Below are 13,517 nucleotides of genomic sequence, written 5' to 3'. Positions count from 1 at the left end.
TGGGCAAAGGGTGGGTTAATGAGCGTTAATTGGTGAAGGTGGCCCCTGCACGGTGGTGGTGCCACCGGTGATGGGCTCCTGGAGGAGCGGGCCGGCCTCGTCCCCGTGATGGGGGTCCCGGCTGTGGGATGGGACGAGAGGAGCCCCCGGCTCCTGCCACCCCGTCCCCCGGGCAGGATTTTGTCCTGGCCCCTTCTGGCACCCCGCAGCTTGGGGGTCAGCTCGGCACCGTAATCGCTGAGGGCGCGGATCAGCCGTAACCTCTCGCAGGTGCCGGTGCCTCAGGTCCGTGTCCCTGCTGGAGCCCTGCCGAGGCGGGCGGACGGACGGATGGACAGACGGACACGTGGTGGGTCCCGGGAAGCAGCCAAGGGCTGTGGATCACCTCTCCCTGCTCTGGCTCCATCTCTCCCAGCCCCACCGGGTGCCTGGGATGGCTCCGGGCATGGGCTGGGGTTTTTTTGGGGGGTGGTTTATGGGGGGGTTACGTCCCTGCGCCCCCCGTGGCGCTGGAGACGGAGCCGCAGCACGTGTGCGGAGGGAGGAGCGGGAGCCTCGGGAGCATTTTCCAGCTTTTCCCTCGTCTCTTTGTACCTTTCCCTGGTCCCTCGATGCGCATTTACGGGGGGGAGCAGGAATTCCCCCCCCCGGGAGGAGCGGACCCAGCGGCGGGGCTGCTGCCAGCCTCAGCATCCCCGGGGACAGCAGGGCTGGGAGGCAGGGAGCCGGGGCGAACAGAGGGCTTTTTGTGGCGGCGCGTAGAGCTCGCCCAGTTAATTAATGTGACATTTACGCCGAGCTCCCCGTGCAGAGCTGCGCGGGGGCAAAAGCCCTTTGTGGCCAGCACCGCGGGGCAGGATGGGGCCCCAAAAGGCGAAAGGCAGCTCCTGGGGTCGCCAAACCCTGCCCTGTCGGAGCATCCCCCCCCCCCTCCCCCCCTCCAGTGAGGTCTGGGGGAAGAAATGGGTTTCAGGGGGGTGGCACAGGATGCCTTTTGTTGTTGTTGTTGCTTTGAAGGGGAAAGCGTTTTCAGAGCTGGTTATTTTAAAGCTTTTTTGTTTAAAGAAAATGATTTAAGCTAATTCCAGTCCTGGTTAAAGCAGAATTTAACCCAGCTGTTCTGGTGCAAGCAGTGCCCGGAGCTGGGGGACGGCGGTGATGGGTGGGGTGGGCAGTGATGGGGAGCGCAGCAGCACCACCTCCCGCCCTGGGGGGGTGCTCCCCAAACTGAGCACCCCCCTTTTGCACTTCAGCACCACAAAACGAGCGATTCGAGCCCACAAAATGTGCAATTTGAGCCCTGCCCGCTCTGGGCCGGGACATTTGCTCTGCCCTGGCTGTGTTTACGTCCCCGCAGCTCTCCGCGGCCGCGCTGCAAAACATCTCCCTCCCTCGGAGAGGTTTGGACGTGGCTCAAAGGAGTTATTTCCAGATAAAAATAACAGCAGTGATCTTGGGGCTGCTGCTTCTTTGCTGGCCAAGGGAGAAACGAGGCTGGTTTTAGCGACAAGGGGGGGGAAATCCTTGCTGAAGGATGGCCCCCATCCACTTTTGCCTCCTACTGTCGGGGTGGAGGCAGCTGGGGGAGGCTGGAGCCGGGACAACCTCGTCCCTCGGGCAGCTCTGAGCAAAACTTGTCGGCAAAAGGGTTTCTTTGCCAAAAAATGCTGTTTTCTGGAGGAGGAGGGGGGAGGCCGAAGCTATTTCGCGAGCCGCGTTGGTTGGGCTGAAGAACTGCTGCGAGGAGGGCATGCCTTGCCGAGCACGTGCTCGCCTTGTTTGTTTTTTTTAAGTGATGCTCATGTTAGCAAACATCCAAAATATACCAGAGGGCTGTGTTTTGGGAAAGGAGAGTGGGAGTTTTGGTTAAAAATGGTCTTTTATATATATATATATTTATTTATTTATTTATTTATTTTTTTGCCAGGAAATGTATAACTTTTTTTTTTCCTCTTTTGGAGGCTTTTTGGCGAGTAGCATCACCCAAGCTCTAATTTTCCTTCTCCCTCATGTGCAGGCTGCCCGTGCATTTGCTAAAGGCAAGGCGAGGGTTTCGTGGGGCTCCCCCACCCCCAGGACAGGGCTCTGCGGAGCTGAGCCGGGTGACAGCGGCGGTGGCACTGGGGGGGGGGGCATAGGGAGGAGGTGGGGGCCCGCTGGGGATGGTGCTCAGCCCGCTCCGAAGCCCTGGCTCTGTCCCAGTGGAAAGTCGCGGAGCTGCCAGGTATTTGTTGATGGAAGGGGGTGATTCTGTGCAGCGATGCTCTCGTCTGCGCCTGGCGGAGCGCAGGGTTCCCTTTTTTGGCGCTGCGGCGAGCTGGGACAGACGGAGAGGGGACCCGTGCCGGGAGGACATCGGGGCGCTTTGGGGCTGGGAAATACCAGGGTCGTGGCCCTGTGAACCGGCATCACTGCTTCCTCCTCCTCCTCTTCCTCCTCCAGCTGGGATGGGGAGGTGCTGGGGAGATGCTGTTCCCTCTCCCTGCCACAGGGGAAGGTGGGCGAGCGAGCTGTGCCACGGGGCTGCGATATGGACCACCAGCTCCTTCTGCACCGTGAGCACTAGTCAGGCTCTAATTAGCCACGAGCGGTTGCAGGTCACTGCCCGAGGGGCTGAGCTGTGCCTTGAGGCTCACGTCCATGCGGTTCCACCGCTGCCTCCGTCCCAGGAGGGCTGCAGACCTCGGGGGGCTCCCGACGTGTGTTAAAATCCATCAGCACCTGTGGGAGCGTGCTGGCACCCACCTGCAGTGGGGCATAAATCGGGGCTCGAGGCACCACGGGCAGTGACCTGGGATGTGATAGGGTCCTGAGCTGGCCTTGGTGGCTGTGGGATGTCACCGTCCCACCGGGGGTACGGGCACTGGAGGTGCTGGGACCCACAGATGAGCTCCAGGCACTGCCTCCGCTCGCAGCGCCCATCGCTCGCAGCGCCCATCCTCCGTAATTGGTTGTTTTTGTTTGCTCCCAGCACTGAAAGGAGCTGTTTCTCCCCATTTATCAGCAGATAATTGTTTTGGGTGCAACTTGGTAGTTAGCTGCCTGGCAGGCTGCAATTAGGCTCCGGGAGAGGGCTGCGGGAGGGTTGGCGAGCTGGCTGGGCTCTTGGGGCGTCCCCGTGTCCTCCCTGTGGTGTTGGGGTGTCCCCCCACAGTATTGGGGTGTCCCCAGCACTGCTCTGGTCGGGGACCGTTCCCAGCCATCGGTGGGGCTGCGGGTTGCAGGGACTGCAGTTGTTTGAGTGCTAATTAGGAGCTGTAATTGGGGTAACCCCAGTAAGTCCTCCCTCTTCCCCCTCCTGCTTTAATTCAGGGCTGAGCTGCTTTTTTCCTGCAGCACCCCCGTGCTCCTCTGCCCCCGGGCACTGCGTGGCTGTGACACTTACAGCCATGTAGGACCCTGCAGCGGGGGTCCCAAATGCCCTTAAAGCCACCCCCTTTGCAAGCCCCAGGGATGTGGGTGCTCCCCATATGGGGTGGGGGGGACAAGTCCTGGCTGCAAAACTTCCCCCGTCCCTTTGTTTTCCAGGAGGAGGAGGAGGGAGGTGAAGGCTCTCTTTGTGGAAGTGGAAGCAGGGGAACCCAACAAGTGCCAGCCTGCGTGATGCGGGCATCGGAGGGGCATTTATGGGCTTGCAGGGGCTACCAGGGGCAGTATTGTCCCTAGCAGGGCACACACGTCGCTATGGATGCTTCCCCTCAGTGGCAGCGCTGACCACATCTGGAGCAGATGAGGCTCCTCGCGTATTTTTGGCAGAGAGGGGACGAAGCCCAGCCAGGCTCTGTGTGTGCAGCATCCAGCCTCAGATGGGCTCAGCCTGGGGAGGAAATTGGATTTATCCCGTCCGCAAAGGGAGTGCAGCTGGGGCTGAAGGAAGCAAGAAGGGCTCTGCATCCTGCCTCTCTGCTGCCGGAGGAGTGAGTTTCTGGGCTAAAACCTTGAATTTTGGGGTCTCACCGGGGCTGTCTCCTTGGGGTGTTTTGGGCATTTGTGTTTGGTTTTGCTCTGGGCTAAAGTCACCGGGGAAGGGCTGTGGGCTCTTCCGTATCGCCCATGGCACGATAGCCACTAAGCATCAGGACGGAGCAGGATGGGTGCTGAGCTTCTGGAGGTGGGGCTGTGCTCCCCGGTGGATGATTTTTGGGGACCAGGCAGGGTGCTTCCCCCTGTGCCTGCCTCCCTCCTGCAGGCATGGGTCAGATCCTGCCCTTCCCGGTGCGATTCCAGGCGCTCCCATCCCACGTGGCCGCCGTCCTCGGAGCTCACTCGCGGCTATAAATACCTCAGAAAGCAGCAGCCCCCCGAAGGGTTTGGGCGCTATATATAGTTCCCTGCAGCAGAAAGACATCTTGCGTAGAGGCCGGGAGGTGGTGGCACCTCCTGCATCCCTCCAGGAGGAGGAGGAGGAGGGGACGTGGCCGGGCTGTCCGTGTCCCCTGTCCCCGTGCCGTGACATCTCCGGCCAGTGGCACCGCCGTGGCTCTGCGCCGCCGCTCCGCTTGTGCCAAGCATCAGCACGAGTCTGATGTCTGGACGGAGAGGAAAGGGGCATAAAACATTTATAGCCCTTGAAAATCGTCAAGGAAATGTCTGTCTCGGTTAAAATAGCTGGAGCAATTAGAGGGAGGGGAAAAAAAAAAAAGGCTCGGTTTGTGTGTTATTGCAGCCCGGCTCTTTTCCAGGCATTTCCCATCCACAGGGGCTGCAGCCTCCTGCTCGCCATGCCCTGGAGGCAGGGGCAAGGTCCAAGCCCAGCTCTCCCACCCCCAGCAGCTCCAGGCCTGCAAACCCAAGCTTGTGTCTTCCCTGGGGACGTGGAAAATCCCCCTGGGCTCCCCCGGAGGTGTGAACGTCCCCAGGACAGTGCCTGCTGCTGCCTGGCCGGCGGGGCCCTGGAAAGGCGTGTTGCTGTGCCGCTGCTGGTCCTGCTGAAGTGTGTGGAAGTGGGGGGAAAAAAGAACCTTTTATGAGGACGAGGTGGCCTGTTGGGACACGAAACCCAGGGGCTGGTTGGAGTTTCAGGCTAATAAATGTCCCGACTTTGTTTGCTTTCGCAGCATTGCGCCTTTCCCATGCAGTCACAGCTGCTCACTGAAAACCCTCAGTGTGTGAAAACCTCCTTCGTTTTCCTTCAGAAACCAAAACCTGGGCTCTGTTTCCTTCCCTCTATGGGCTGTGAGCTCCTTGGGGCCGTGCCTTCAAAGCTTTGCCAGGCAGAAGCAGCGCTGGGCTCCGCTCCTGGCAGCGCTCACCTGGCTCTGGCGTCTCCCCGCTTTGGTTCCCCCCCGGTCTGACAATTTGGGGGCTGTGGCGAGGAGAGCTGCGGCTCTCAGGAGATGGCGAAGCCGTGTCCTGGCTGTGGTTGGCGTGGGGACACTGGTGTCGGCCACCAGCCCACCTGGGGGGACGCTGGTACCCAACCCACGCAGGGATGCTGCACCCATCACCCCGCAGGGATGCTGGTACCCGACCCCACGTGGGGATGCTGGTGTGTTTGTCAATTCATTGACCACCCACCCTCAGAAAAAAAGATTTATTTCTTCCACTCTCTGCCCTCTCAGGCCATGACACAGAGGCAAGCCAGGCAGAATACATCTCTCCTTCCTCTCGTCTCATCCGCTCGTGCTTTCAGCAGCCGGGCACTAAAGCAAACTGCTCTGGGTGTGGAAAAGAGCCTCCGATGAGGGACGCCGAGGAGCAGCCTCCTCCTGCAGCTGCCGTTTGTTCCTCACCTGCTTCCAGCGACTCAAGCTGAGAGCGAGCTGAGATTTTTTTTTTTTTCCCCCTTCAATAATAAGTTTTTCTTCAACAGCAGAGGCTGGGAGCGCTGCACAGCTCTGAGTAACGCCAAATGTGCCGGGGAGGGGGCTCTCCTCCGGAGGGCGAAAGCTGCTCGGAGTCTTTTTACTGCTGGAGAAACGCGGAGCAGAAACCTCCCTCCTGCCCGCGAGCAGGGTGATGCACGGCGGCAGCAGGTTACGGCTTTTTTTTTCTTTTTTTTAATGGCAAAAGCAGTGCTTGTATGGAAACCAGTCTCTTTCTGTGGTCCTTGAGGGAAGGAGCATCCCAGAGGCACCGCTAGCAGCTCCTCGCTCTATGCTCTGCTGTGTGAAAGATTTAGCTGAGGCCCCGCAGCTCGTGACACAGGTGGGGCCGGATCCTGAGCTCCCTTGTTGAACGGAGCAGATGCTCGGAGCCCCTCGGTCCCTTCCTTTGGGTACCGGTGCTGGGGAGGCTCAGAGGGGCTGAGCTGAGCCCCATTGCCCCCGTGCAGCCCCCCCAGCCGTGCTTTCCAAAAGTGGGTCGTGGCCGTGCTGGCGTGCGGGCTCCGTCCTACATCTCTAACTCAGGGGTGTAACCCGGGGCTATTTATGGGGCTGTGGGATCAGGCGTCTCGCACCGCTGCCTCCTCGCCCCAGGTGCGCCGAGCACCTCTGGCGGTGTTTATTTCCCGTGGGATCTCTTTTCTCCTAGTGACACAGCCAAAAAATAAATAAATAAATCCCCTTAAAGACGCATTTGCAAGGCGCGGAACCCGCCCAGGCTCGTTTCCCTCTGCATCCCCGTCACTGAAAACCATCCGTGTCCCCCCCCGGGGGTGCCCCTTTGCGCCGGTGCAGGGTCAGTGCAGCTGCCCTCCCGTGGGCTCAGGTCCCTGGGGGAGCGGCGGAGGGCTCGGGGCTGCGGCACGCTGGGATTTGGCGAGCGCAGCATCTTCCTCGCCATCCATCACCATTTCCATGACAACTCCGGGGAAGGTGGGCACAGCTCCTTCCCACTGAGCGCAGGCAGGCTCGCAAACGCTGCGTCCTACTGCTGGGGACAGCGGGCAGCAAAGCACCCCCCCGGATTAATTATTCCTAATTAAATGCTGTTAGGAGAAGGGCTGGGAATAGGGCCCCCCCCTCCAGCAGCGGTCGGGGGAGCTGCAGTTTGGGAGGGGGGGGCTCTGTATAAAGCTCCAAGCAGCAAAGCTGCGTGCAAGAGGCTCTGATGCATTCCTGATTAATCGTTATCAGGAGGTTCATTAGCTATGGCTCAGCACGGGTACAGCTGGGAGGGGCAGCAGGGCTCCGGTAATTGAGCTGCAACAGTTTTAGGAACAGGTACGGGATGGGGCTCGTGGCATGCTTCACCCAGGACCCTGGTAATTTTTTTCCTTTAAGAGGTGCTTAAATGTGGGATGGAAAAAGATGCTGTCCTTGCCTCTCATGTTCCTTTTTTTTTTTTTTTTTAATGATTTTCTTGCCTTTCTTATGCTTGCTGCGTAGCCTAGACCTGGATGCTTCCTGTGTCCCCCAAACGGTGCTGAGCCCACTGGTGTCAGGGCCTTCTGATGGCTTTTAAATAACCACGATTAAGCCAAGCCCAGAAAATGAAATGGTATTGAAAAAACATCCCACAATTGCTTATTGTGGCCGTTAAGGCGCTTTTTGCTCTGTGGTTTTGGCAGAGTAGCCCCGGGCACGCACCGACCCCGTGCCCCCTTCTGCTGAAGCCCCCGGGGGGGGGGGGGTGTCCTGGATGCGTTTCAGCCCCTGCAGCACCCATCTGTGCTGTGTGGCCCCCAGGCTGCATCTCCCACGGGGGCAAGAGCTGTCCCCGTGTCCCCAGAGGGCCGTGGTGACCGGGGGGCAGAGACGTGGGCTCTCCGAGGCAGGCATTTGCAACCCCTCATCGGAAACCTCATGGAAAAGAGGTTGGAAGCACGGGTCCCACGTCCCATGTCGGGTGGGTAATTCCCCCCCCGTGCCCGTGCCCGCACGTTTCCAGCCCAAACCTTGTCCCGCCAGCAGCAGTGAGGTCATTTCGGGCTCCCCGGCGGCGCCAGAAAACAATTGCTCATTGTGCTCCCCGGGAAGCGAGGAAGGGGATGAGGTAGTGCAGTTAAAGTACCGGGATGGGCTTGCTGGTGGCTGCCCGCTCCCCACCCCACATTTAATAAGCTGGCCTTTGGGTTTTCTTCTTGCTCCTGGCCTTCCTGGAAGTGTTTTCCTGTGCAGGGAAGGGTTTTGCTCCGTTGGGTCTGCTGGGTTTTGGGGCTGGATCCCCCCAGCTGGTTCCCAGCCGCATCTCGGCGCTGGGAGCCCGGTGCATGGGGGCGAGGGCTCGGGCGGCGCTCGGCTGGCTCCTGCAGGGGAATTGCTCTGGTCTCGTGCTGCCGTTGTGTAGCAGAGGGCTGCTACCTGAGCAGGCAGCGAGCGGCAGCCTCGGCGCTTGGCTCCGTGTTGCAGCCGAGCCGAGGCTTCAGGTCAGTGGTTCAGGGACGAGGGGCAACGTCCCCTTCATTGTGGGGTTGTGGAGAAGCTCGAAGTGTGAGCGAAGAGGAGGAGGGTGTGCGGGGGCTCCCAGGATCTGTGCACCCAAATGATGTTCGGAGGGTGCTGGGCTGGGTGCACGGGGGGGGGGGGGTCCCGAAGGGTACTGGCATTGGTGAACGGGGCTATGGGGGCTCAGCTTCGAGGGACAGGTATTTATTTATCTCCTCTAATTTGGCCCTGGGGAGAGCATCTTCATCTCCACCTCACCCAGCCACTTGCACGCAGCTCGGTCTTGTGTTCCCCACACATCACCCATTTGTTTCCCCCTCCATGTGCATCACCATCGGGATGCAAACCCCGATCCCCGGGGCTCCGGGACCCTCCGAGCCCCTGTGAGCTGGGGGACCAGTGCAGTATAACCCCTAGCACCGGACACAGGGTGTTCTTACATCCCTCTCTTTAGGCTCCCGTGCTGCAGCTCTCCCTCCACGGCTCCCTGCTGCCCTGGGGGAACGCTTCCAGCTCTCCTTTCCCCCCCCCCTTAATTAATGGAAACCATCCAGGTGTTTAACAGCCGCGCCGGCTGACCCGTATTCTGCACGCTCCGCGTTGTAATTAGGAGCGGAGCACACAGACGGCGCTCCCCGGTGTGGCAAACCCTCCGTGGCCGTGATTTGGGGGAGGACACCAGGGGATTTCGTAATCCACGGCTGGAAACGTGGCAGGCACGGAGCGAGCCCAGCGCCGCCTCCAGCCTCTTCCATCAGCTCCCATCCCCTCTGCGCCATCCCAAGGCATGGACCGCGTGGGATGCGTGGTGCTGGGGGGGTTCAAGCATGGAAAAGAGCAGGCGGGCATCAAATCTGCCTTGCTGGCATGGGGCAGGAGGGTTATGCAGCTCCCGGGGGCTGGTTTCACTCCAAAGGATGTGGGTGCGTGGCCAGAGCTCGCGGTGGCCTCAGCTCCCTGGCTGGGGACAGGGCAGGTGCTGGCCCTCCAGGGGAACGCTCGGCCTCGGGAAGCTTCCCCGTGGATTTTCCCTTGCCTCATCCCCCAGGGTGGGGATTTACCCCGAGCCCTTCCTCCTGCATCCTCCTCTCCAGATTAAAGCTCCTGCCAGATTTGCGGTTTGGTGCCATCCCTTCAGCTTGGGCTCTTCCTACCCCCTGTGGATTTTCCCTCCAGGAGATGAGGTCCCGGTCCCCTCCTCGCCCGTGCTGGGCAGGATTAGGCTCCTGAGCCATCTGCTCCCTGCAGGAGCAGCCCCGGCTCTGCCCCTGCCTTGCCACAGCCCCTGTTGGGGACAGGGGCAGCAAACCTTTCGTGGCCGTAATTAGGGATGTCCCATGTTGGGAACGTGGTCTCTGGGTGGCAGGGATGGGTGCTGGCGCTGGGCACGTTCATGCTTATGGAAACTGAGAGGGAAACACCCTGGGGACATCTCCCACCCACGCTTCAGGAGGGTTTGGATCTGGCCCTCCTGCTGTGGCTGGGAAAGAGGTAAAGAACAAGGACACCTCTCAATGGGGAGCCCTGGGAGGATGCTCCGGGGTGGCACGTCGGCTCCTGCCCCACTGCCCCCGGCGCATTTCAGCTGTAATTAATTAATTCCCTGTAATCCTGCTGGGCTGGCTGCGGGCAGCGCCCCTTCACCTGGGGCCGGCGGGCACCGGGGGCTGGCTGCGGGGAGCAATCGGCTTACAGGAGATAAACCACGGGGACAGGAGGCACCGAGGGAGGTGGTGGGGTCCAGGGGGGAGGTGAGCGGTTGGGAGACTTGTAATTAGGTTTTGGGGCCCCCCGAGTGACATCGGCATCCCCCCGGTGACACCGGGCAGGTCACCCCCCAGGGGCTGGATTGTCACCGTCGCCCACCGGGGACATGCCCCGTGCAAGGCTCGGCTGGGGGACAGATGGTGGTGGCTGCCAGCACTGAGAAGCATATTTTGGGGGGAGGGAGGAGCAACCTGATGGGGGATCACAGCATTCCTGACCTCCCCAGGTGAAGCCTGGCTGTGGGGTCCCTGCTCCTTTGGCAGGGAGCGGGGCCGGGCACAGCGAGCAGCTGAGCAGCCTCGAGTAGCCAAATATCCTCCGAGCATCCTCTGAGCATCCTTTCAGCATCTTCTGAGTGTCCTCCAGCATCCCTGCCACAGCACAAACCCAGCACCCCTGGGAGGAAGGAAACCCCGCACCCACTCCCCGGCATTTGGCCGAGCTGTGCCCAGCCCTGGTGGCTTTGGGGCAGCTCCCACCCCGCTGACGCTGCAGGGCTCAGAGCTCCTCGCACCCTGCTCTGCTGAAACCACCCTGCGATGGGTGGAAGTGCCCCGACAGAGACCTCCCCGGGTTCCTCCCATGCAAATATCGCCACCCTGAGCCAGGATGTGGGCTGCGGGTCAGACCCTGGGCACGCACCGTGAGGCTCTGGAAACCCCGATGGCACCTGGGGAAGAGCGGAGGGGCTTGGTTGGGCTGAAGGCTGGGGACGGAGCTGGGCTGAGCACCACCTTCTCGTGCAATGCCCAGATATCCATCCTTGTTTTTACCCTGACTGATGGAAGCGTGCTTTTCCCACCCCTGTGTTTGCTGCACCCTTCTGAGACGTGTCCCCGTGGACGCCTCGAGTGGCAGCGAGCCCAGGAGGTTGCTGACATGGGGTGCCAAGAACAGCGCCGTATCTGCACGCCTGCATTGTTGGAAGTGAGCAGGAAGGGGAGCTGGGAGGATCGCAAAGCCCAGGCTGCTCAGTGCCAGCTGGGTGTTGGGGTGCTTTTTGGGGTGTGGGGCTCAGGCTGATGCTTGTGGCTGCAGCAAGGGGAACCCCCTCGTCCCTGGCGATTGCTCGTGGTGATGCTGATGGCAGAGGGGTTTTACAGCCCAGCCAGGGCTTTGTCGTGTGCCTCAGTTTCCCCTGGGGCAGAAGGGGCTGGCGGTGGGGAGGTGCCTTGCGTGGAGGTTGGGTTGTGGATTGCTAGGGAAAAAAAGATCCTTTGATCGTCTGATCCTTTGCTGCTCACTCATCGCAAACCAGTTGCTCGCTTCTGCCACGGCGTGTGCGCCCCAGTGGTGTAATTTTAGCATTTAAGCCTCCCCAGGTAAATCCTCCATTTATTACACCATGAAATCCACCAAATGCAGAGGCACTGGGCTTTGTGCTGCCCTCCCCCACGGCATGCACAATCTGCCGGGAGCCGGCCGAGGGCTACGGTAATCCCTGCGCTCGCAGCCTTAATCCCGGCTCTGTCCCTCGCTGAACCGAGGGGGAGCGAGCCCAGTGCCCCCAGTTTGCTCTCCAGGAAGCACTGGCAGAGTGATGGAGCCAAAATCTGCTGGAGCAGGGCGAAGGTTTGTACGAGCCGGAGGGGTCCCAGCACCCAAATGTGGGTCCCCTGCGGTCCCCACCTGCACCAAGCGGCCAAAGAGGACCCGGACACCACAAGACAGATGCTTGTGGCCAGGTCTAGGCTCTGCCCGTGGCTTCACAGTGTGCTTACACCCAAATTTTGCTGCTTCCTTTGCTGCAAACCATCCCCAGGGGATTTTCCAGCACCGGTTTGGGCACCCAAGGTTTGTGCTGAGCCACGTACCGGTCTGGGAAGGTCTCACCGCTGAGCACAGAAGTAAACTGGGACAGGGAGGCAGATTCTAAGTATAAATTTCTGGCTTTTAAAATATTTTTTGGCTGGCCAAACATTGGGCCAGCTGTAACCTTGTTGCTCCTCCTACAGCAGCCTGGGCACGGCGGAGGTCGGCGCGGTGGTGGCCGGGTGGCCGCAGCCGTGCCAGGAGAAGGATACGGGCACAGGAGGTTTGCAGGGAGAGGTCACAGCTTTTATTAGAGCAACTGATACAGTTGGGGAAAAAATACTCCCAAGCAGATAAGCTTTTGGGCTCACACGTCCTTATTTGGGTCCTAAATAGAAACAGCTAAGTCAGATCACGGGGGCTATTTTAATCAATTTTAGAGCTAGAAAAAAAAATAGCGGTGGACTGAAAGTCTGTTTGTGGGTTGCTTTGCCTGTCGTCTTGGCTTTCCCCTGTTTTTTTGTTTCCTGGGGAGCCCCGTCGCTGCCACAAGCGTCAGGTTTGATGCTTGCTCTCCCATGGGGCTGCAGGCTTTGGGAGCGCCGTGCCTCAGTTTCCCCTGCGAGCCAGGCTGCCCCAACCTGGGCAGCTCCCTTGGACTTTGTCAGCGAAGCAGATGCCTCGGGTTGTCTGTAACCCCTTTGTTTTCTGCAGTTTTTCAGCCCAAATCAAGGATGTCAGCCAGGAAATCAATACCAAAATGCTGCAACAAGCCTGTGGCTTCGCTCTCATTTTTCTTGATACTTTTTTTGCAGCAGATTTTGATCCTTGAAGAGCAAACGCCTCTCAGAGACTGGTTTGTTCTGAGGTTGTGGGGCCGGGCTGGATGCCCTGATGTGTTTTTAGCCTGGAAATCGGTGGTTTTGGGAACCCCGTGCTCTTTGGCAGCCTTTTGGAGGCACGGAGCATCTCTCAGGAGCTGTGTGGTGCTTGGGTGCTGCTGTGACCACGGATGATGCCCAGTCCCACTGCAGGGCTCCTTATGCTCTGCTCATCCCCCCGCAGGACCTCCCATGAAGGAAAGGCGACAGAGTAAGGCTGTGCCTCAGTTTCCCTCTCCCCACCAACACAGCAGGATGCTTTTCCTCTTGCGTTGCATTTACTGCAGGCAGCTCGATGACAAAGACCAGCTCTGATGCCTGCAGCCTCCAGCCCCATTCCTGCCCATGCTCCCACTGCTCCAGCAGTTTATTCCCCGACAGAATTAAATCCCCGCTGTGACTGTGGTAATATCCCACATGGGCTCTTGGGTGAGTAGCAATCAGTGCACTGCTGGTGGTGGGGTTAACCTGCAGCACCGAGAGCATCCTCGTATCCTCCCCTCCTGGGCCATGCAGGGTCTGTCCCAGGAGGGTCTGAGGCAGCTTGGATATTTATTTTCTTTTTCTTTTTTAATCTTTTTTTTTTTTTTTTCTTTTTTTCCTGAGCTATGGGGACCATTGAATGCATCGCTCTCCCAAAAACACAGCTTGCATCTTCTGCAGGATTTTTGCCCCAGGCCCAGTGATACCACCTCAACCTCGTGAGCATCCCAGCCAGGTGGGCTGCTGTGATGGTGCACAGCTCAAATTTTAAACCTTCTCCCAAAGCCCCAGGGCCAGAGCTGCATGTTAGGAGATCCTGCCTCGAGGATGCTGGTTTTCCTCTCTCCAGCGCGGTGTTGAAACG

General features: G+C 59.6%; 1 protein-coding gene across 3 annotated transcripts in view; it reads left to right on the top strand.

The window, feature by feature from the left end:
- The window catches only part of SDC3 (syndecan 3), a 35,615-nt gene that overhangs the window by 3,359 nt on the left and 18,739 nt on the right, over positions 1-13,517 (top strand). The window contains exon 1 of one of the 3 annotated variants that reach the window (XM_040534951.1): positions 3,792-3,917. The exons of the other annotated variants lie outside the window; for them this stretch is intronic. Coding sequence (XP_040390885.1) covers positions 3,807-3,917 — 111 coding nt within the window. The 5' untranslated portion in view covers positions 3,792-3,806. Of the gene's footprint in view, positions 1-3,791; positions 3,918-13,517 lie in introns of those variants that run through there. 3 annotated transcript variants of the gene reach the window in all.

This window comes from Cygnus olor, chromosome 23, assembly GCF_009769625.2.
Source record: "Cygnus olor isolate bCygOlo1 chromosome 23, bCygOlo1.pri.v2, whole genome shotgun sequence".
Taxonomy (NCBI): domain Eukaryota; kingdom Metazoa; phylum Chordata; class Aves; order Anseriformes; family Anatidae; genus Cygnus; species Cygnus olor.
Note: the sequence above shows the minus strand (reverse complement) of the source record. Positions and strands in the feature narration are given on the sequence as shown.